This window comes from Canis aureus, chromosome 21 (assembly GCF_053574225.1).
Source record: "Canis aureus isolate CA01 chromosome 21, VMU_Caureus_v.1.0, whole genome shotgun sequence".
NCBI lineage: Eukaryota > Metazoa > Chordata > Mammalia > Carnivora > Canidae > Canis > Canis aureus.
The window spans coordinates 29727219-29750390 of NC_135631.1; the positions used below are offsets into that span (position 1 = coordinate 29727219).

At 41.8% G+C, this 23172-nt stretch overlaps 1 protein-coding gene across 3 annotated transcripts in view; it reads left to right on the forward strand.

The window, feature by feature from the left end:
- The first annotated feature begins 4744 nt into the window (after positions 1–4744).
- Positions 4745–23172, forward strand: part of API5 (apoptosis inhibitor 5) — a 28979-nt gene continuing 10551 nt past the window's right edge. For 2 of the 3 annotated variants that reach the window (XM_077863667.1, XM_077863669.1), the window contains exons 1-11: positions 4746–4927; positions 12001–12162; positions 14284–14377; positions 14844–14909; positions 15408–15559; positions 17365–17571; positions 18247–18351; positions 19244–19333; positions 20515–20696; positions 21834–21927; positions 22705–22761. In XM_077863667.1, the coding sequence (XP_077719793.1) occupies positions 4859–4927; positions 12001–12162; positions 14284–14377; positions 14844–14909; positions 15408–15559; positions 17365–17571; positions 18247–18351; positions 19244–19333; positions 20515–20696; positions 21834–21927; positions 22705–22761 (1278 nt within the window). In that variant the 5' untranslated portion in view covers positions 4746–4858. Of the gene's footprint in view, positions 4928–12000; positions 12163–14283; positions 14378–14843; positions 14910–15407; positions 15560–17364; positions 17572–18246; positions 18352–19243; positions 19334–20514; positions 20697–21833; positions 21928–22704; positions 22762–23172 lie in introns of all 3 variants that reach the window. The other variant, XM_077863668.1, reaches the window with a different exon arrangement.

Sequence of the window (23172 nt, forward strand, 5' to 3'; positions counted from 1 at the left end):
ATGCCTGGGGGCATGTCAAAGCGTGGTACCAGTTGTCGTTATTATTATTATTATTATTATTAGGCCATCACTATGTGCCAGGCTCTAGGGAACATGCTCTCATTTTCACCTTACAGCAACCCTCCGCTGTGGAATAATTCTTATTCCCATTTCAAGGTGGGGACCCTGAGGTTTGGAACAGTTTAGTGACTTACTGAAACTCACAGGGGTCAAAGTGTGATCGGCCTCCTGGGTCAGGGTTCCAATCCAGTGCTGGTAACCTCTTGCGGAGTCTCCCTCTACTGCTTTTCAGGAGCAGGGACCCCCTTGGGTAACCTGTGGGCCTGCTGCGCTCCTACAGGTGGCAGGCAGTGGGGGCAAGTGAGCTGACCCTCCGTAGATTGCGCTTCGGGAGCTAAACAATTCAACTTTGCCTTTGGCTGTCCTCTCACTCTTGGTTAGTGATTAAGAAACTGGTCTGAGACTATATTTATGAAACACACTGCCCTGTATAAACCGCAAACAAAGACCTTTCCTGGGCTTTGTGACCCAATGGGTCCCCAACCGATGTTTGCAGGACCAAGTGGTAAATCAAGCCCTGTGACGGTTAATTTCACATGTCAACCTGACAGGGCCAAGGGATGCCCACATATTTTCTCAAACTTCCTTTTTGGTGTATCTACAAGGGGGTTTTCCAATGGGATTAACATTTTAATCAGCAGAATAAGGCAGATGGCCCTCTGCCATATAGGTGGGCCTCGTATAATCAGTTAAAGGCTTGAACAGAACCAGAAAAAAAAAAAATCCGACCTCAAGTAAGAAAAAAATTCCCCTGCAGACTGCCGTGGGCTGGACTGCGATGTCCTGAGCGTCCACGTGCGGGCAAGACCTCTGAGCTGGCCGGGCCAGGCTCCGGAAGCGCGTGAGCCACTTCCTTATAACACACGTGTGGGTGCACATTCTGTTGCTCCCGTTTCTCTGGAGAACTCTGATGCATGCAAGCTTACTGCAGTTTCAGGGAAAGGAAGTTGGCTTTGGTTGTCATCTTCTCGACACTGGGAGGGAGACGAGAGGAATCCCTCGCCTTTGATTTGCAGGACGAAGACCCTTTCATCGACCCTCCCTTGAAGGGTCTCTTCCCACGGAGGACGCAGCACGGCCAGAATCAGGGCTGGCTCCCAAGCACCTGTTCTCAACCCCATGCAGTGGATTGAATGGTGGCCCCCGAAATGACGTGTGTCGGCTTCCGAGCCCCCAGAACATGTGCGGGTACCTCCGGAGACCAACGTGGAGTAGTAACCAAAGACCATTCGCTCTCGAAACACAAATGAAGAGGATCTTAAAACGGTACAAGGGAAGGGAGCTCACGTAGCCCGGCCCGTACCGTGGGCCTGGCACGACCATCCACTGCTCCACTTAATCTCCTCCACGGCCTGACCTGCTTACGATCAGCAGCACGTCAGCCTCCCCTGACCGGACCCGAGTTGGATGAGGAGGATGTGCCTTGACAGAGAACCGCAAGACTCTAGGCACGGCTTAACATGTCTAAGAAATAAACACATTTAACCAAGAGGCAGAGGGTGTAGTGGTCAGGGGCACAGCCTTCAGAGCCAGAAAGCCTGGGTGTGAACCCCACAACTGCGACTTGCCAGCTAAGTGATCCTGGGCAGGTATTTAACCTCTCTGTGCCTTGGTTTCTCCATCGCTCTCTGTTTTTTTTTTTTTTTAAGACTTTATTTATTTGAGAAAGAGCGTGCACACAAATTGGCAGGAGGACAGAGGGAGAGGGAGAAGGGGCCCGATCCCAGGACCCTGAGATCATGACCTGAGCCGGGGGCAGATGCCTAACAATTGAGCCACCGGGCGCCTTGATTTCTCCATCTCTTAAATGGGGACGGTGCTAGAAGCGGCCTTGGGCAGGGTCGTCATAGGTTAAGGTGCCACACAGCGTTTAGGACGAAACCAGGCAGACGCAGGCCTGGCTCTTGCTGCAGCGCGTGTGCATTAGGCACACAGTAACACTCAATGGCGATCATTAGTTCAGTTAAGGCCCAGCCAGCCCTTAACCTTTCTCTGGTATCTCTAGGGAACCATGATCTTTTCTTTTGCTAGAATGAAAAAGGCCTCCTTGGAAGACAGGAATTGGATTATTTTGTATGTCGGCAAATTGAACACCAATAAAAAATAAATTTATAAAAATAAAAATAATAATAATAATAAATAAATAAATAAATAAATAAAGCAAAAGCTCTCAGAATGTAGGTTCTCAAGACTGATCCAAAGTACAGGGCATATAAAGTAATGGCAGGGGAGGGAGGTGGTCCCTTAAGCCTCTCAACATATAAAAAAAAAAAAAAGCCTCTCAACATATATTTAAGAGAGAATTAAACCCAATCTCAAAATTACAAAATAAATAGATTCAAAGGTAGTCATGGCCCTGGACGTGTCACAATTGACAAGGTCAAATGCCACTGGTTGGTAGGTAGGTGAGGGAAGGGGAGGGAAGGAGAAAGAGGGAATGGTTTGCCTAAAAATAAAATAAAATAATAAAAATTAAAACAGAGTACAAACTTCCTACTGCCCAGGGATCTGTAGAAGCACTTGCCATACTGTAATAAACTGGTCGGAAAAGCTTGAATTTGTTTTATTCCTTAGTTCATTCCTTCATTTATTTAACATTTATTGCCCGATAATAAATAGTCCCAACTCTTATTATCTAGTGGCGGTGTATACAAACAGCTGCAATGCGGGATCCCTGGGTGGCGCAGCGGTTTGGCGCCTGCCTTTGGCCCGGGGCGTGATCCTGGAGACCCGGGATCGAATCCCACGTCGGGTTCCCGGTGCATGGAGCCTGCTTCTCCCTCTGCCTGTGTCTCTGCCTCTCTCTCTCTCTCTCTCTCTCTCTCTCTCTCTCCCCCCCCCCCCCGTGTGTGACTATCAAAACTAAATAAAAATTCTTAAAAAGAAAAAAAAATGGTGTAAGGCTTCTCCAGAAGCGAGTCCGCGAGGAGTGAGAACGACTTCAGCGGCCCGATGCCCATGCTCACGGACAGACAGACGCCACCGAGGACGCAGGGCGTGCTGCTCAATAAAGCTACCTGCAAAGTCAGGGAAGATTAGGTTTGAAGGAGAGGCTCCAGGGCTCAGCGATGGAGCGTCCACCTTGGGCTCAGGGTGACCCCTGGTCCCGGATCGAGTCCCTCATCCAGCTCCCCGCCAGGCGCCTGCTCTCCCTCTGCTTGTCTCTCTATGTCTATCATGAATAAATAAATAGAATTTTTAGAAAAAGACAGTCCTCAGCTCAGAAATGAAACTGCCCATGCCAACGTGTGAACCCTCAGGCCAAATTTGATTTGCAATCAGGTCTCTGCTCCAGCTGGGACCTCCTTCCTGTCCTGCCCCTCTGCCCCGCATCCCTAGCTTTGGAAGGCGTCTCTGAGCCCTCCCGGGCACTAGGGGAGCCAGGAGAGGGGACATTAGTACCCAAGAAGGGCTTGGGGGCGCCTGGGTGGCTCCGGGGTTCAGCGGCTGCCCTCTGTTCAGGTGGCGATCCTGAGGTCCTGGAGGGAGACTGAGTCAGGCTCCCTGTGCTCCTCCCCCGCCTGCACGGGGCGCGCGCGCTCTCTCTCTCTCTCCACCGGGCCCCACTCCAGACATTGATAGAAACCAGGTCTCAGGCCTGGGCCGCCGTGTGGACCTCCAGGAGGGGCTGATTCACTGTCCTCCATCACCGCCTTGTCCCTGCTGCCCTTGACCCTTGTCACGGGGCTTTGTCACTCTCAGGCAGAAGGTCCCTGGGGTGGGCCTCTGGATGGCCCTTCACCTCCCAGCCGCAGGGCCCGCCCCCTGGCTCCCGCAGCAGCTCGGGATGCAGGTCGGTCCCCAGGTCCCCACCTCCTCCCTGCGGCCCCAGGAGAGCCAGACTTGCTCAGCACGCCTTCAGCAGCAGGCTTGGCATCTCCGGCCACCGGCATTGGAGTCCTCCAAAGGGACCCAGGCTCAGGGGACAGAGAGAGCCGGGCCCTCGGCAGCCCACGTCTCTAAGCACATCTGTCAGAAACAAAACCGAGCCAAACCTCAGCAATTCCTCCTTGTGCACCCTTTTTATATTTATTTATTTATTTATTTATTTATTTATTTATTTATTATATTTTATATCCATTTATTATTAGTTTGTTTATTTCTTTATATTTCATATTTCATATTTATTATTTACTTATTTTAATATTCTTTTTTTAGCAGATTTTATTTATTTATTCGTGAGAGACACAGAGGCACAGACCCAGGCAAAGGAGGGAGCACTCGAGGCGGGACTCGATCCCTGGACCCGGGGTCACGCCCTGAGCGTTGGGCCGATGCTCCGCCGCTGAGCGCCCCCGGGGCGCCCCCGCGGTGACGATCCTCGTGTGAGCCCAAGTGTTTGCTGACCACTGCGGGAGCGTGCTCTGCACACAGTGAGCTGGCTCGCCCTCTGCGGCTCCCCGCTGGAACCGTCCCAGCCGCCTTCGTGGACCACGAGCCGACTTGCATTCCGGGGTCGCCCTCCGCGCCGCCGGGAGCCCCCCCCCCCCGCCCCCCGCTCCCCGCTCCCCGCTCCCCGCTCCCAGGAGCCCGCGCGGCTGGAGCCGCCGCCTCCCTTTGCACCGCCGGGCGGCAGGGGGCGCTCGCGGCCCCGGCGGCGCGCCGTCCGCCCGTGGAGGCCGCTCCCTGCGCGCCGGGCGCTCCGCAGACGTGGGGGGCGGGGCCGGGCTGAGCGCGGTGACCGGCGGCGGCCCTGGCGGCGGCGGGAGGTGTGAGGGTGCGGGTCGCGGGCTCGGACGGCGGCGGCGGCGGCGGCGAGCGCGACGACAGCGCGACGGGCCCGGGCTTGGCGCTCAGCATGCCGAGCGTGGAGGAGCTTTACCGCAACTACGGCATCCTGGCCGACGCCACGGAGCAAGTGGGCCAGGTGGGTCCCCGCGGCCTGCAGGGCCCGGCGCCCGCGGCCTTCGGCGGCGCCCCCAGGCCCGGCCCCCGCTCCCGCCCCCCGCCGCGCCCCCGCGCCCCCCGCTGCTCCCCGCGCAGCCCCGCCCTTGGCCAGCCAACCGGGAGCTCTCGGGCCGCGACACGGCGAAGCAACAGCGGCCCTGCGCGGGTTGGGAGAAGCGGGAGCGGGGCGCGGGCTGAGGCCTGGAGAGTTCCCCGGGCGCCCCTGGGTCGGGCCCTGGGGGGGGATGGGGGATGGGTGCTGGGCCCCCCCCCCCCGGGAAGGGGTGAGTGAGGAGGGTGCGGAAGATGGGTGCCCCCCCGGGAAGTGGTGAACGAGGGTGGGTGCCCCCCGGAAGGTGGTGAATAGGAAGGATGGGTGCTCCCCCAGGAAGTAATAAGAAAGATGGGTGCCCCCCTTCCCCCTGGAAAGTGATAAATAAGAAGGATGGGTGCCCCCCAGGAAGTGGTGAACGAGGATGGGTGCCCCCCGGAAGGTGGTGAATAAGAAGGATGGGTGCCTCCCTTACGCCCGGAAAGTGATAAATAAGAAGGATGGGTGCCCCCCCCTCCCGAAAGTGTTGTGCAGGAGACAGACCGGTGGGGCAGGGGGGGACAGGCAGCTGTAAACAGCCGCCGCAGGAGCCCCCCGCAGTGTGTCCTCAAGACACAGTTTGAGCGTGGGCTCAAACTTGGGCTCCTTTGCGAGTTTTCAGGGACCCCAGTCCACTGAACTTACGGAGTTGGGAGGGGGGCGTGTTTTGGTGGAGAAGAAGCGGCTCCCCCAGAAGCGCGGCTGATCAGTGTTGTTAGAGATATTAGGCCGCGTCTTCTCGGTGCTTAGAACCCCGTGTGATTCCCCTGCTCCTCTGTCGGCCGAGTGGGAAGTGGCAGGTCCTGTCGTTGGCCCGGCCCTCCCGGCCCCCTTTTTCTGGACACGCGTAATTCAGGTAAATTCTTTTTGAGCCAAACACCACCACCGGAGTTGGGATGTCGGGGCCTTCCTTAAGCTTCCCCCAGAGTTGCAGATTCACCAGCGTAAAGTACCAGGCTACTTTCCTCCCCTGTATATTTCCATCTGTTAGGGAAGTTTGAAGACGTCAGTGAGAAATGTACCGAGGGCGTGTTGTAGGATGTAGGACAGGTGAGTGTAGGTCAGCCCCCAGGGAGGAATTTTCGGCCCAGTAAGACAAGGTTAGAAAACCCATCATCAGTCATATTTTGATCTTGTCGTTGTTGTCCCTAGCAAGATTTAGTAGTGAAGGTATTCTCCTTCATCGTGATAGAGTTGAGGAAGATTGTGGCAAATTATTCCTGAAATTGACTTTACCGCGGATCAGCTGAGGAGATAGGTAGAAGCTAGAACAGTGATTCTCAGTTTGTGGATATGCCTCCCAAAGACGTACGTCAGGAATTTTTTAGGGAAACTAGAAGCAGTAGACATGGTCATGTCCCATACCTGTGCCCTCACTTTGTGCTGTATAGTAAAAAAAAAGTTGACAGCCACCTACTTAGAGTCTTAGGGCAAACAGAATCCAAACTGGAATTTCACAGATCCGTCCTGAATACTTGAGAGTGGCTGACGTTTTCCTTTTAGTGTCATCTTTAATCTTAAATACCAGGTAAGAGTGAGAGTTCTCCCTCAAGACGTTCAAGAAACGTCTTTTTCAAGGCATAAATATGCTTTCAATTTGGAAAGAGCGTTTAAGAGACATGTTTGTAAAAAAAAAAAAAAAAAAAAAAAAAAACGAAGAGGGTCTTTTTCATTCAGGCTTCAGTGAAGACCCACGGTTTCATTTATTCAGTACATTCTTTGAGCGCCTACCGCGTGCTAAACACTGCTAGTTGCTAAAATTTTAGCACGATTCCTTAGCAGGATGTTAGATCGGCACCTTCACGACACTGCAATGACAGCTGTCAGGCAACTGTTTGAGACGAAAAGACCTGTGCGTAATGAAGTGCAGGGACTTGTCAGCCTCAGACAGTGAATTCTGCGAGGACTGAAGCTGGCCAAATTGTAGTGGCTACTAATTCTGCCCTATTGTGGAATAACTTTTCCTTTTTTAGAGAAAAATCCTAAAACGCATATTGAAAAAGATAGTGGGTTTCAGGATATTGCATGTGCATTTTAACTAAAAGCAAGAGCCAACTTAATGGAAGGAACGCCCCTGATGATTTTTTAATGAGAGTTTACATTCTTAGTGTACCAAACCCTGATTTTCATTTAACTTACAAGGTTTACAGTCAAGGGTCATTTCTTGGCAGGTACCTATCTGAACATTTCGGAGACCATATTTGAATTTTTAGTCTAGAACTTCTAATGTTTATTTTTATCCTTTGTCAAAGAGCTAAGTACCAAGTTGCTCGTGCTGCTGCCATGAAGGGAGTGCCCTCTTCGCTACTGTCAATACTCCTTTGAGAATAATGCTTTTGGAATATATTAGGAAAAACACAAGTTCTCCGAGGTTTATCGGCAAATTTTCCTCAAACAGATCAGATCTTTCTCTGGATGAACCTCCTTGGCGCTGTGAATTCATTTATAATACTTGAGACTTGTATTTTATTTCCCTGAGGACTTTTCTTATCCCCTTACTAAATTATAAAGTCTTGAGGTTAAGACTTATTTTTTGTCTCTCTCCTCACACTGTGCCTTGTTTTTCAGTAGACATTTTTTTCTTTAAAGTAGAAGTACATTCAGAGAAAGAGCAAGTATAATTAATAATAAAGTTAATAATTACACAACTAATGTAATGTGCTATATAATAAATCCTACATCAATGTAATTACTGTGCGTACATAATGTAAATGAAGATGAGAACTTTATACGCTCACATCATATATTTAAAGCATGAGTGTGTTTTCTAATAAGCAAACATCAAGTGATAAATTCTAACTGAAGCATAATACAGTGCCTCAAAACCTTCCAGTCTCCCTGTCGTCTTCCCTCCTGTAGCTCCTGTTTTCCACCTACCGTTCAGCTCCCCTTCCCCCTACTTGGGTTCTGCTTCTGTTTCCTCAGTTTTCCTTCCTCCGCTGTGTGTTCCTTTACTCCCCAACCCCCTTCCCACTGTACTCTGCCTAGAGCACCCAAATGGCCATAATAGAGCAAGCTGTGGTCCACTATTTACATTTGTTTCTAATTTTTGTGAATTTATTTAATTTTTAAATTTAGATATATTTAGTTTTGTATTATGCAGTTAAATTTTTTTTTAAGTTAAAAAAAGAAAAAAGCCAAACCCCTGTGAAGGGACTGGGGCAGTTAGGCTGAGCTAAGCTCAGTAATGCCTGAACTCCCAAATTCTCCTTTGTTCTCTTACCTGGGAGTATACTGGCTCTTCACGGAAGACTGTAGGCTTGATGGACTTCTATAAGTTCATGAAATAGCACTCTTGGTGCCTTTTTTTTTTGCATGGTTAGCTAAAATCACAGACCAGCCAAGTTGGTAATCTCTGAAAAATAAGTAAAAGTGTTGTTGTCAATAATGTAATAATATTGGATGGTGACAGATGGCAACTACACTTAATTGTAGCGAGCACTGAGTAATACGTAGGACTGTCCGATCACTATGTTGTACATCTGTATGTCAGCCACATTACATACAAACTAGGTTTATTGAGTTAAGAAAGTAGTAAATAAAGCTTGCGTTATCTGTTTTCTTTTTATGTGATACTTGAGAAATATGTTGAAACTACATTGTTCCTTCTCTGAAATAATTGTTTAGGGGCACCTAGTGGTGCAGTTGGTTAAGCAGCCAGCTCTTGGTTTCGGCTCAGGTCATGGTCTTCAGGTTGTGAGATCCAGGCCCTTGCAGCACTCTGCTGGGCAGAGTCTGCTTGAGAGTCTCCCTCTCCTCCTGCTCCTCCCACTCCAGCTCACGAGCGTGCCCCCTCCCCCCTCAAATAAATAAATCTTAATAGAGAAACCAGTTGTTTATTTCTTAGAAGCTGCATCCTGGTCTCAAACATGGCTTTACCTGGCATGTCACTGATCACTTAAATATATTGGTTGTGTTTTGACAATCCCTGTCACAAATTTTTTTATTGTAGAAATCTGCTGAACGTGGATCTTACCGTAGCTTTTTACTTGAAAATATTTTAGTGATTTCTTTAGAGTTTGCTTTGTAAATTTGCTGTTAAAAACACACACAAATATGTAGTTTCAGGATGCATGAAAATATTTACAACTAAAACTTATTAGGATCACAAATCTATCTAGCTGAAATATACTGTTGTGTTGTAGGAGAAAAAAAAATAAGCAGTACCATGTGGTATTTGGGGCACTTTATTATGGTTACAGTCTGCCTGTCACTAAATCACTGTGATCACTGAAGATCTCCCCTATATTTTGTTTCCTGCTTTGAAAACTGTAAGTAATAAGTTTAGGGAGATTTTGTAAAAAGTCTTGTCACTACGCTACAGTTGAAGACAAGAACTGGCAAAGAAGAGCATTTTATTTTGCATTCTATAAAGGGTAATCAGTTGAAGTCTATTCGTAACATTTATAGAAATTATTTGATAAAACTGATGCCTACCAGTGGTAGAAACTTTGATTTCTGGTTTGAATATGTTAAAATGCTTAACTTTTCAAAGCACTTGCTGTGTTTGGGATGCTGTATGTCAGTGTACATGCCCGTATGGAGGCTGTATTTAGGACCCAGATTTTACCTTTTATGTCCTTGATCTGGCAAGGATCTTCCTCTTTCTTCCTCTCTTCTGTTGTTAACAGAGATCTCATAACTTAAAGAAGCTTGGTACTGGGAAAAGGTCTTGATTGGAGCCCATCAGAACTATGTTCAGGTCTGGATCTGCTACTTGACTAGCGATGTAGCTAGCTCAGACAAATTATTTCACTTTCTGAGCTTTGGTTTTCTCATGCAAAATCTAGGGAGAGTAGTAACACCTAAATCACAGGATTTCTGTGAGGCATGTATACAAGGCATTACTCAGTCCCAGTAGGCTTTGAATACATGTTGCTAATGATTTCTTTTTATTCTATTCAGATTTTTTTTTTCTTAGCAAGAGAATGAATTGTTCGAAGTAAGGATTCTTCATTTAATTTTAGACAACGTAAGGAATTTCTTCAAAAGGCTTTATAAGTAAAGCTTTATTTGATTTAAAGGAAATTGGATTTGATACCCTGCAAAAAGTAAGGACATCAAAACTGTTTAAAACTGCGATTTTATGAAGTCTCTCTGGGAGATTGAGGAAACCACAGAATGTACAGTGGTAGAGAAGTTAGCCATAATTTTTCAAACCTTTGCATTAAAAAGCACATAATATACTTTTGAAGTAGTAACTCCTGAAGACTGATTTTGTGTCTGCATTTCATGAAGAAGCAAATTAATTCAGAGAAATTTTTCTTATTTAGGAGTTGGAGTTATGTTTAAGATATTAAAAGGAGTCATCAATCGGTTGAATTTTAGTTTTTTAGAACTAATTTTTAGAATTTATGTTTTTTAGATAGGTTGATAGTATTTGAACTTTTAATCTAATATTTTTGCAGAACATATTAAAACCTATGCCTTTAAAAGGTCTCATTGTGACCATAGCCTTTTGATACTAGAACACTATTTTTGATAGTGAAGTCCTTAATTATGATCCTACTGTACCTAAATAACTTCGCATTTTGCTTTACTTTTTTCCACTTAGTATTGTCCATGAGAAAAGTTACTACAAAACTAAAGTTTGGGCAATTCCATAATCCATTGGATTTCTATTGGTTATTTTCCTTTTGGTGGCATGAAGTATCTAAAGCACATCCAAAGCAGTTAGAACATTGTGTTGAACAGAGTAAAAACACTAAGTGCACATTTGGTATTATTATAATGTTTAATGCATTTCAGTAATTAGAAGTTTTAGCCATATGTCCAAACAGAAAATATATCTATAATCTCAGGATTTATTATTTGCCAGCCTGCTCATTGTCATTTAAGAAAACGACTAGTTTTGGGCGCCTGGATGGCTCATTGGTGGAGCGTCAACCTGCGGCTGAGGCCGTGACCCCAGGGTCCTGGGATCGAGTCATGCATCAGGCTGCCTGTGAGGAGCCTGCTTCTCCCTCTGCCTGTGTCTCTGCCTCTCTTTCTGTGTCTCATGAACAAATAAGTAAAATATTTTTTTTAAAAAAGAAAGAAAAGGACTAGTTTGGTGGTAAGAGTGTAAGAGGGATTGGGAACTCGTTGACTCTTCACATCATGAGGATCTGAGAGAAGCACTTTTGAAGGTTTTTTTTTTTTTTGAAAGGAAACAAATGAGTGGTATCCACTCCAGGTGACTCACTCGATTAAGCATCCAACTCTTGATTTCAGCTCAGGTCGTGATTTCAGGATTGTGAGGTCAAGCCCCTTGCTGGGCTCTGCACTGAGCATGGAGTCTGCTGGAGACTCCCTCTCCCTCTTGCCCACCTCCAGTGTGCATGCGTGTGTGCACTTACGTGCGTATGCACACTTTCTCTCTTTCTCATAAATAAGTAAAAGGAAACCAATGAGTTTTGAATGTATTATTCTAATATAAAGTTAAATATGTGACATTAGACTCTATCTTAATCCAAGGTTGACTATCTAGAATGAATTGTCATTTTGTATTGTAAAATAAATGAAACTAAAAAAGTTTCCTAAGCTTCCTGTTACTGCTTAATTTTAAGATGGTATTCTCTCCACCTTCATCATTGCTAACTGCAATCAGATGAATATGATTAAGTAAATGTAACACAATTCTTTGAGAATTCTATGACATTCATTATATTTAAACCATAATACGGTCACAAGGTCAGGGTCAGAAATCACTAGTATGAAAGAAGCGGTGTGTCAACAAACTTACTTGCTTTCTCCATTTAAAATTCAAGTCGTCCTTCTCTCTTCCCCAATTGACAAATAATGCTTGGGGGGCAGGGGAGAAGATGGTAGGAAGATAGGTGTCCAATTTAAGCAGTAAAACTCCAAAAATAAGCCCTACTTTTTAGCCTATGTAAAACTTTTCTAATTTATAGCAGACTCAAACAAATTTGTTTAGCTTCCCATTCTTAAAAATTGTTTTTCTGCTTTATTCTTTCTTTCAGCATAAAGATGCCTATCAAGTGATACTAGATGGTGTGAAAGGTGGTACAAAGGAAAAAAGATTAGCAGCCCAGTTTATTCCGAAATTCTTTAAACATTTTCCAGAATTGGCTGATTCTGCTATCAATGCACAGTTAGACCTCTGTGAGGATGAAGATGTATCAGTAAGTTTATGATTGATGCTTTCAACAAGCTTTCAGATGTCTCACTTGCCATTTTCAGACTTTTTCTCTGTGCAGCTAATGTAATTGAAGCACCAGTCATATCAGTGCACAATGAAATACTGCAGTGTGGTTCAGCATGATGCCATACTGAGATTTAAATCTATGTTTAAGAAAATGTATTCTCAAAAAAAGGAAAGAAAATGTATTCTCTCACCACCTTTCAACTGTGAAAAAGGCATAGAATCACAAAATGTTTTGCTTATCTGTTATCACATTTTTAATGGATTATTATGCATTGTGCACATGAAATTAGACTGTTTTCAATTTGTACTTGCTTAGATATTTAAAATATTAAGTGTTACATCCTATAGTTTCAACACTCCTAACTCCTATGCATAGAAAAAAAAATAATAATTGGTCTGTGTAATCATTACATGTGACTACTAGAATAAGAATAAATAGTTTTTCCTTGAAACATAATTAACTGTCAGCATTTCTGGCTGCTGATACAGGTTCCTAAGAATTTTCAGTTATCACCTCCTGGCTTTTCAAATGAAATTAGTGAATTGCCAACATTTTATGCACAATTCGCTAGATACAACTTCTATCCATTTTCATTTCAAACTAAATCAAGACCACAAATTTGGAATTAAGTACAGAATCTATTCACAGATGTTGTATTAAGTAGTTATACTGGAAATTCTATTTTTTTATTTTTTTAATAATAAATTTATTTTTTATTGGTGTTCAATTTGCCAACATACAGAATAACACCCAGTGCTCATCCCGTCAAGTGCCTCCCTCAGTGCCCGCCACCCAGTCACCCCCACCCCCCACCCTCCTCCCCCTCCACTACCCCCAGTTCGTTTCTATACTGGACATTCTAAAGTAAATACAGTTATTGGATAGGTCATTGCCACTCTAGCCATCTGTAGTAGATGCCCAAAGATAGTAAAGGCCCAACAGCTATACCGTAATCAGTATATATAAACTGCTGTTTATGATCTCAAAACCTGTCTGCTCCAATCAGGTAAAAATTTTTTTATTTTTTTTATTTTTTATTTTTATTTTTTTATTTTTTTTTTTACTTTGCACACTCTTTAGAATAATTATCTATTCAACACATAGTTATTGAGTTTCTTCTATGTGCCTGACAGCCTGCTTGGCCTTGGCATGAATAATCATATTTAAACTCAACAACTCTTTTTTTTTTTAATAATAAATTTATTTTTTATTGGTGTTCAATTTGCCAACATACAGAATAACACCCAGTGCTCATCCCGTCCAGTGCCCCCTCAGTGCCCATCACCCAGTCACCCCCACCCCCCACCCTCCTCCCCTTCCACCACCCCTAGTTCGTTTCCCAGAGTTAGGAGTCTCTCATGTTCTGTCTCCCTTTCTGATATTTCCCACACATTTCTTCTCCCTTCCCTTATATTCCCTTTCACTATTATTTATATTCCCCAAATGAATGAGAACATACAATGTTTGTCCTTCTCCGATTGACTTACTTCACTCAGCATCATACCCTCCAGTTCCATCCACGTTGAAGCAAATGGTGAGTATCTGTCATTTCTAATGGCTGAGGAATATTCCAGTGTATACATAAACCACATCTTTATCCACTCATCTTTTGATGGACACTGAGGCTCCTTCCACAGTTTGGCTATTGTGGCCATTGCTGCTAGAAACATCGGGGTGCAGGTGTCCCGGCATTTCATTGCATCTGTATCTTTGGGGTAAATCCCCAGCAGTGCAGTTGCTGGGTCGTAGGGCAGGTCTATTTTTAACTCTTTGAGGAACCTCCACACAGTTTTCCAGAGTGGCTGCACCAGTTCACATTCCCACCAACAGGTGCAAGAGGGTTCCCCTTTCTCCACATCCTCTCCAACATTTGTGGTTGCCTTGTTAATTTTCCCCATTCTCACTGGGGTGAGGTGGGATCTCGTTGTGGTTTTGATTTGTTCCAATCAGGTAATTGTATTTAACATCACTTCCTACCACACTTTTAATTATACTGTGAAGCTTGAATATTAATTTGGAGTAAATTATTTCTAAAACTGCTAGAAGTCTCTGTTGATGATAATATTTGGTTAATTTTTTGTATGAAATTATATTCAGATTCGACGGCAAGCAATTAAAGAGCTGCCTCAGTTTGCCACTGGAGAAAATCTTCCCCGAGTGGCAGATATACTAACCCAACTTCTGCAGACAGGTAAGGAATTCTCTTATTATTACTCTTTTATCTAAATATAACTTGTCTTTGAAAAAAAATGACTCTTTTTAGCTTTTTTTTTTCTTTGTGACTTAAGAGTATTACCTCTAATCGAAATTAAAATTCTTTTTTTTCATTCAGTATTAGGAAGCTTATTGGATTATCTAATTCCTAATGTTTTTATTTGTTTTTAATTCTGCTTATAAGACATAGTGATTCTTTTGGGAATTTTGTTGTATCATGATTTTTCTCCCCAATTTCCTGTAGTTTTCTTAATTGTACTATCTTAACATAAAGCTTTCCCTGATATAGGGTATGTTTTCTTGGTACTTGAGAAGAATGCTTAGTTATATGTCTGCTTTCAATATAATCTGTGAGAAACTATGCTGAACCTTAGATCTGAAAATAAAGCAAGTATTTTTTCATTCATTGCATTCATACATTGTACTACTTGTTCTTTATCCAGATGACTCTGCAGAATTTAACTTAGTAAACAACGCCCTGTTAAGTATATTTAAGATGGATGCAAAAGGTAAGGGCCCACTTGTGCTTGATGTGTTAAAAAATAATAATAATTGACATTATTCATTAAGGATTAAAGTCAGATTCACCCACTGATCTATTTCATAAAAGTTCTAAGTGTTCTTTAAAAAAGCTGCTTGGTAAAGATATTTGTGACTCAAAAAACCAGCAGAAGTAATTGCAAAAACAGATACAACTTTTCTATTAGAAATCTGTTGGAAGACTCCCTTTCCCACATTAAAGAGATTCTCTAAAATACCTTAGTTTATTTTTATTAATAATAATTAAAAAGAAAGTCATTCTCAAGCTGATTCTGAATCCATGAACAAAGCATGTGATTACTGTTATGGTTGGGGCTGTAAAAATTTCTAACTAATTTAGCCAGAAGCCGTGATATTCAGGATGCTTATTAACTCACCAGAAAAGAAATACTGTTAAATGAGTTAAACAGGAAAACTCCATTAAGATATAGAACCGACTTGCTACACACGAGTGTTTTGTCTTGCAGGGACTTTAGGTGGCTTGTTTAGCCAAATACTTCAAGGAGAGGACATTGTTAGAGAACGGGCAATCAAATTCCTTTCTACAAAACTTAAGACTTTACCAGATGAAGTCTTAACAAAGGAAGTAGAGGAACTTATACTAACTGAATCCAAAAAGGTAAGCTTTAGTCATCATTTGGCAAGACTTCTCGAAAACAAAAGAGTGTATTTGAAATTAGCAGTATTCTTTAATGCTGTATGTAGCTTATGTATAAAATGATATATTCCATTAGAACCACCATAGAATGTCAAGCTTTTTCTTACATTTTGCACTTTAGTCACCACTAATGATGAATCAGCATGTTGATTTAAAGGGATGTGATCACATTTAAATCTTTCTCATGGTGTTACCCTCCAAATATATGTATTCTTAAGGATTCTGTACAAATCATTTCCTTCAGGAAATTTTACGTAATTTCCATTCCTCTCCCCAATTTTAGGATATTCTTCTGTAGTATTCTGGGTCATTTCAAAATGACAAGGAAATATATTGAAATGTCTGGTTTTTTGTCTTACCCCTTATGACTGTAGCCCAGGATACCATGCTATTTGTGCTCCCAGCATCTAGTGTAGTTAGAGATGCTAAGATTTGCAAGATGTGTCACAACTAACTTTTCACTCATAAAGTGCCAAAGTTTGAAAATCATTGCTTTTATATATATGTTCAGGAAAATTCAGCTGTCTCTAACAGTACCACTGACTTGCTTACTAATAAGAGTTCTTCGATAAGAGCGAATGGAGCAGCTCTCCAGCTGGGAATATCAACATTTCACCCATGCCCCAGCTAGTAAAACAGTGGGGTACGTTATGATTGCTCATTTCTTTGGTCCGTGAACAGAAAGGCTTAGACCTACTCATGCAGGGGACGCCTGGGCGACTCAGTGGTTGGGAGTCTGTCTGCCTTTGGCTCAGGGTGTGATCCCAGGATTTGGGATCAAGTCCCCCATCGGGCTCCCTGCAGGGAGCCTGCTTGTCCCTCTGCCTGTGTCTCTGCCTCTCTCTGTGTCTCTCATGAATGAATAAATAAAATCTTTAAAAAAAAAAAAAAAAAAAAAAAAGACCTACTCCTGGAAAGCACTTAAGACTTGCATGGTCTCCTAATTTGTATACAGTTGCCATATTAATGTGAATTAATTGGCTAATTGATTTATTGCTGCTTTTGTTTATTTTTAAAGATTTTATTTAATCTCTGTACCTTATGTGGGGCTTGAATTTACAACCCCAAGATGTATGCATGCTCTACCTACTGAGCCAGCCAGGTTCCCCGAGCTGCTTTTATTCTATTTTTTGAGATTTTATTTATTTATTCATGAGAGACACAGAGAGGGAGAGGCAGAGACACAGGCAAGGGAGAAGCAGGCTCCCTACAGGGAGCCCAACGTGGGACTCGATCCTGGGTCTCCAGATCACACCCCAGGCCGAAGGCAGGTGCTAGACCGCTGAGCCACCCGGGCTGCCCACCAAGCTGCTTTTAAATACCAGAAATTGAATCTGATTTGACAGTCAAATACAGAATTCTACTTTTTTTGCTTACCACCCCCAAAAGAGCCTTTTTAGACTAATTTTTCTTAGCCGTTCTCCTATGAAATTCTAATGCCACAGATATATCTATTTATGCATAGTTTGTGTATCTGTACTTTATCCATTAAAATAAGAAAAAAAGTACAGTTTTCCAGGAACCAACTTTTGCCCTTTTGGAGACAATGCAGCACCCCACCAAGAACACATAGTGTACTCTAAAGGTAAATTGACTGAAGCTAAAAGTTGTCCTCTCATCAGTATTTCAGAAATATTAATAGTAATCTGACTTCAGTAACTGAAGTAAATTCCTTAGACTGTTTCAATATTGATCTTTCCTATTTTTTTTCTTTCTTTCCTATTGAAGTGATAATAGTACTGTAATTCTAAATTACCTCTTTCTAGGTCCTAGAAGATGTGACTGGTGAAGAATTTGTCCTGTTCATGAAGATACTGTCTGGGTTAAAAAGCTTACAGACAGTGAGTGGAAGACAGCAGCTCGTAGAGTTGGTGGCTGAACAGGCTGACCTAGAACAAACCTTCAACCCCTCGGACCCCGACTGTGTGGACAGGCTCTTACAGTGCACTCGGCAGGCGGTGCCCCTCTTCTCTGTGAGCTCTTTGTTTTACACACTTGGTATTTTGATTACTCTATTGAAGCTGGTATTTCTGTAGATACTCCCTTGAGCATTCTCCGCAAACTTTTGCATAAAGTAGTAACACAGTGGAGGGAATATTACTTTTGGAGGCCTTAGTGGGGTTGGTGAGATCCCAAAACCACAAGAAATTTCTTTAAGGTCTTGTTTAGAGACATTTTTAAAGTCTAGAGGATTTTGCATCATACTTTATGGTTTGGCTGAGTTCTTAAAGCATTTGGTTTAGTAATTTAGCTTTTTAAAAAAAATTTTTAACAGATTGTTGTCCTAGGTAAATATGCTCTTTATCTCTGGCTTTATGATTCCCCTGAGCATGAATCTTCCAGGATGTGCATAGAATCGTTTGAAAAACACTCCTCCTTTTTGAACAGTCTACAAAATTCAATGCTAAAATATCCCCAGAAATTTCACATGATTATTGAGGAAAACAGATAGATGTCCCAGTGCTCCAGGTTACTTTGCAACAGTGTATTTAGCCTACAAAGGTTGCTTCTGGGGTATGCACTGTATTGTATTTATAGCCACAGTACTTGATGTTGTCATGCTCAGCATTTATTAAATAATATACTATTCTATGTGAAAGAATATCCCCGCCTTTTTTGACAACTCATTGTTCTTTGGATTTTTACAGAAAAATGTGCATTCCACAAGGTTTGTGACTTACTTCTGTGAGCAGGTTCTTCCCAACCTCAGTTCCTTGACTACCCCAGTGGAGGGTCTTGATATACAGTTGGAGGTAAGAGAAAAATGTCTTCTTTAGTACTAAAAAGGCATTCCCATATTTTAACATAAATATAAGCCACTAAGGTAGAGACCTGATTTCTAAGAGAGTAAAGGTGTTAGAGCTAGCTAGTAATCTGTCTCAGGGTTAATCACATAGGAATGCTTTATGAATTTAATGAAAGTTTGTTGCATTGGGAAAGCACTGCCTGTAGTGTTCATGATTCTCTTACTCTTTGTAGCTTTAATACTTTTAAATAAGGTGCTTAATTCATGACTGTTCCTATCTCTATCCATAATTGATAGAATCAGATTTAAACTGGCTTAACACAAAATATCCTTTATCCCTACTCCAGTATAGTTGATGACTCTCTCCCTTGTATCTGAACTATAGTGTACATATACTTTTTTTCCACAGCACATGTAACACTTCACATTTATCTCACATTTAACTGACTCATCTCCATAGCCCCAGAGTCTAGTGCAGAGTCTGATTCTGAAAGGCACTTAATAATGATTGTTGAATTGAGCTGAAATGTGGAAATGTATGTGCCATTTTCTCATAGGTTTTTGGAATACACAAGAGTCCCACTGTGTACGGACACTGTCATTTGCTTCAGATGTCCTGGGTTTGGCTTATTAGACTGGGATTGAGTAAAGGAGAGATGGACCTCAAGAATACTTGCAATTACCAATACTTTGAGTTAGTGTCCAGAGACTAACTTTAATAGCAAATGAAGCCCATTCTAAATGTAAATAATTCTTTGCTGTTAAGAGTTTTCCTAAGTGTCTCTTCATAGTACAATATTAAGCTGTAGCAAAAGTCTTAAAAAGTTACCTAGAATCATTATTTTACAGCCCTTGCTCATTCAAAAAAAATGCTATTAACAGTGAATTCTGTATTTTAGGTATTGAAACTCTTGGCAGAAATGAGTTCATTTTGTGGTGACATGGAAAAGCTAGAAACAAATTTAAGGAAACTATTTGACAAGTTATTGGTAAGGACTTTTTTTCTTTTCTTATGGCATAGTCAGTGTGTAATCCCAGAGTCTAATAGTGTGGTGTAATTTCTAGAGAACCAACTTTTGAAATTCAGATTGGGTAGAGTAATTAGAATGATTCTAGCAGGTGTTTTTAGTTGTTCGGGCCACATGTTCTCTACTTTTAAAAGAAAATCTTCGGCATTTCTTTTGTTGATGCTTTGCATAAAAGATAACAGGGTTTTTATAGTAGATCTTTTTGGTATTCCTTTATCAAAATATTTTTCACATTTGCTCCAGGTTGCTGCACAAGGCCAAGTAGCTATAGCTGCTAGGAAATAAAGTCATTCAAGTCATAATTTTGGAGAAAATAGGCCATCTGCTAAAATCATTTTCAACATCACCAAGTGATTTCCTTGTTGGATGTAAGCAGTTGTATACCTGACACAATGAGTGATAAGCATTAGACCTATAATGTGATAAAGGGAGTCATCCAGCATCTGGAGCTCTTCCAGACATGTAACGCCTACCAGGGGCTCGCAGCACTGGTATCGAATGCGTTTGGCAGTACTTGTAACGTAATGAGAGTCAAACAATGTAGGAAAATGTTCATAAAACATTTTTGGAATTACCTTAATAAAATGGTTAAAAGCATCAGCTTTTGGTGGCAAATCTAGATTGAATCCTGATTCTTCAGCTTACTGTTTCACCATAGAAAAATTACAGGGGTGCCTGGGTGGTTCAGTGGTTGAGCGCCTGCCTTTGGCTCAGGGCATGACCCCGGGGTCCCAGGATCGAGTCCCATGTCGGGCTCCCTGCAGAGAGCCTGCTTCTCCCTCTGCCTGTGTCTCTACCTCTTTCTGTGTCTCTCATGAAGAAATAAATAAAATGTTTAAAAAAAAATTACCTACACTCAGAACTTCAGTTACTTCATTTGTATAAGTGTTTAATAAAGGTTATCTACTTCACTGTCAGTAATAATAGTAGTAATAGTGGCGGTGGTGGTAGCAGCAGCTATCTAATGTGGAGGAGGCTAGATCATTGATCCAAAAAGTAGAAGGGATAGCTTACCTAAATTTCTGATTTTGGTAGTTTTTAATGCTTCATGCCTTAAAAGCATGCCCTGCAGTTACTTCAGTGTATGTTTATAATTAGAGCATTTATAGCAGATTGTAAATATCTATATTTTTATCTCTTAGGAGTACATGCCTCTCCCTCCAGAAGAAGCAGAAAATGGGGAGAATGCTGGTAATGAAGAACCCAAGCTGCAGTTCAGCTATGTGGAATGTTTGTTGTACAGCTTCCACCAGCTGGGCAGAAAACTTCCAGATTTTTTAACAGCCAAGCTAAATGCAGAAAAACTGAAAGATTTTAAAATTAGGTGATGTATAATTGAAGTGGTCCGATCGTTGGCAAAGATGATGGTTATCTTGATATTCCCTTGGTTTTCTTTTCCTTTTACAAGAGCTGTCTCCCAACCCTGCCTTACCCCGTGGGACAAAATGGAACACCCTCAAACAGGAATGTATATAAACCTGTGGCATAACAAATCCAGGTCAGGGAAGGAACTTTTTCAAAAACAGACTCACTCTCCTCACTTGCTTTATAATCTTGAGCAGGTTCCCAACCTCTCTAACTTCCAGCAGTTACTTAATGATAACAGCACCTGCCTCATTGAGCACAGTGCCTGGCACATCGTGGATACTCTGTAAACTCGTGGTTAATGTCTTAGAGTGTTCTAGAGGAGCAACACTAGAGAAATCATACGTTATTTTCATGAACACATTTCATATTGAATCATTTTATTAACAACTTCACATCTTAAACTTTGAAATGGTTGGCCACTTGCATCATCTGTTACCATCCTCTACTCTTTGGTAAGACAATGGTTTAATACTTGGTAAAACATTTGATCAGAAGCAGCAAGTTAAGAAATTACTCCAAAAATTAAAAAATGATGCCAGGTTATTAAGCAGAGTTCCTGGAAGGCTATATACTGCCTTGACTTGAAAAAAGTATTACTTTGAAGTCTTTGAGATTTATATGTGTTTATAATAAATTCTCCAATCTGCGGTTTGGTTTTATTTTTAACTAGACCTTGAGGGTCAAACACATCCCTTGTTAGCAGATAAATACATAGAGGTTAAAGTGACTTGTCTAAGGTCACTTGACCTTCAGTTGGCCACTGAAAGAGTAGAACCCAGGCCACCTGATTCTTATCCGTGGCTCCTGAAGTTGGTTCACTCTGACCATGCCTTGCATTTTGACATAACAAGAACAGTGTTACAAATCTTTCCCTGGCCAGGTTGAGTATGGATTTACTCGCATTTTTGGTAAAGGAAAACTGCTTTTATTTCACTTATTTATGTATCTCTTGTGATCATATATTGATAATTTTTAAAATTCCTTTAAAAATTATCTTTACTAGTTAAGAACATTTAGCTGTAGTAGAAGATTCTCTGTTTAAAAGCAAAGTTGACGAAGTGATTTGCTAATTAGCCAATGCTTGTTTATTTAGGCTGCAGTACTTTGCACGGGGTCTGCAGGTTTATATCCGACAACTTCGCTTGGCTCTGCAGGGTAAAACAGGCGAGGCCTTAAAAACAGAAGAGGTAAGAATACTGGGTCACATCTTATAAGGAAATGTTTTATAATAGCCAGCACGTAGTACATATCCAGGCTCGATTCTTATGTTGAAATGTAACATTTGACTGTATTTGAACTGGTAATACAAGTCTTTGTTGAAGATACAGAATGATGTTAGAAGAGTTTCTGCCTATTTATTTGCTAAGCTATATTTTTATCCTTGTTGAAATATTTCAAGTATTTCCAAGTTTGTGAAGTGTTACCAAACTTAGATACATACCAGTCTTTCACTAGGCTCTTCTTAGTACATTTTGTTCAAATATTTAATTGATGTTTGTGATATTTTAATTTTTACCTTTTTGAAAACCAAATACCAATTTACATTGAAAAAAAGATTAAATTGCCAATTCTGTACCAGACTATATGTGTGTTTGTGTTGGGATTTTTGCATTTCTCCGACCTCACCTGTTCTGATCAGTCTTCATCCCAGTTCTAATGAGATAGTAAGCTTTCATTATGTCTTCCCGTAACTTAAGCTGATGACTTTTAAAACGACCCCTATGTGAATATGAGCTGTCCTTCACTCATTTTTTCAGATAAATGGTGATAACACTTCAATGTTCTAACCTGTCAAGGGAACAGAAAGATTATTTGCTTTGCCATCTCTACACTCATTTAGAGTCTAGAAGTGGGAATAAGCAGAAATGATCCTGAAAAAGAAGTGTAATTATTCTAATTCTATATTGGAATGGGATATGCTTCATAAAAGTTATTGGCACTTTAATTTTGTTTTCCTTTTGCAGAACAAGATTAAAGTTGTTGCACTGAAAATAACAAATAATATTAATGTTTTAATCAAGGTAAGTGGGTTGGGGTTTTTTTGGGGGGGGGTTGTTTGGTTTTGGGTTTTTTGCTTTTTTTTTAATTTTTTTATTTTTAGCATTCCTTTCTTACCCAGTCCTTCCAGCTACCTAGAAAGTGCAAGAGACTATCCGTGTGTCTTTAGGTCTTTAATGGTACCGTTAAAGGGAAATACCATTGTATTCCAGATGTTTGGCCTTTTAAGGCTTTATGCTTTTTACAATACCAAGTGCCATTGCTGTAGCTGTCATAAAGTCATATATTGTTTTATTTAAAAGTTATTGCAAAAACACTGCAAACAAAAGGAGGCCTGCAGATTTTCTGTGGCCCAAAGCATTGAACCAAAGACATTTAGATTCAGAAATTTCACTGATTTAAAAAAAAAAAAAGAAATTTCACTGATTTAAGTT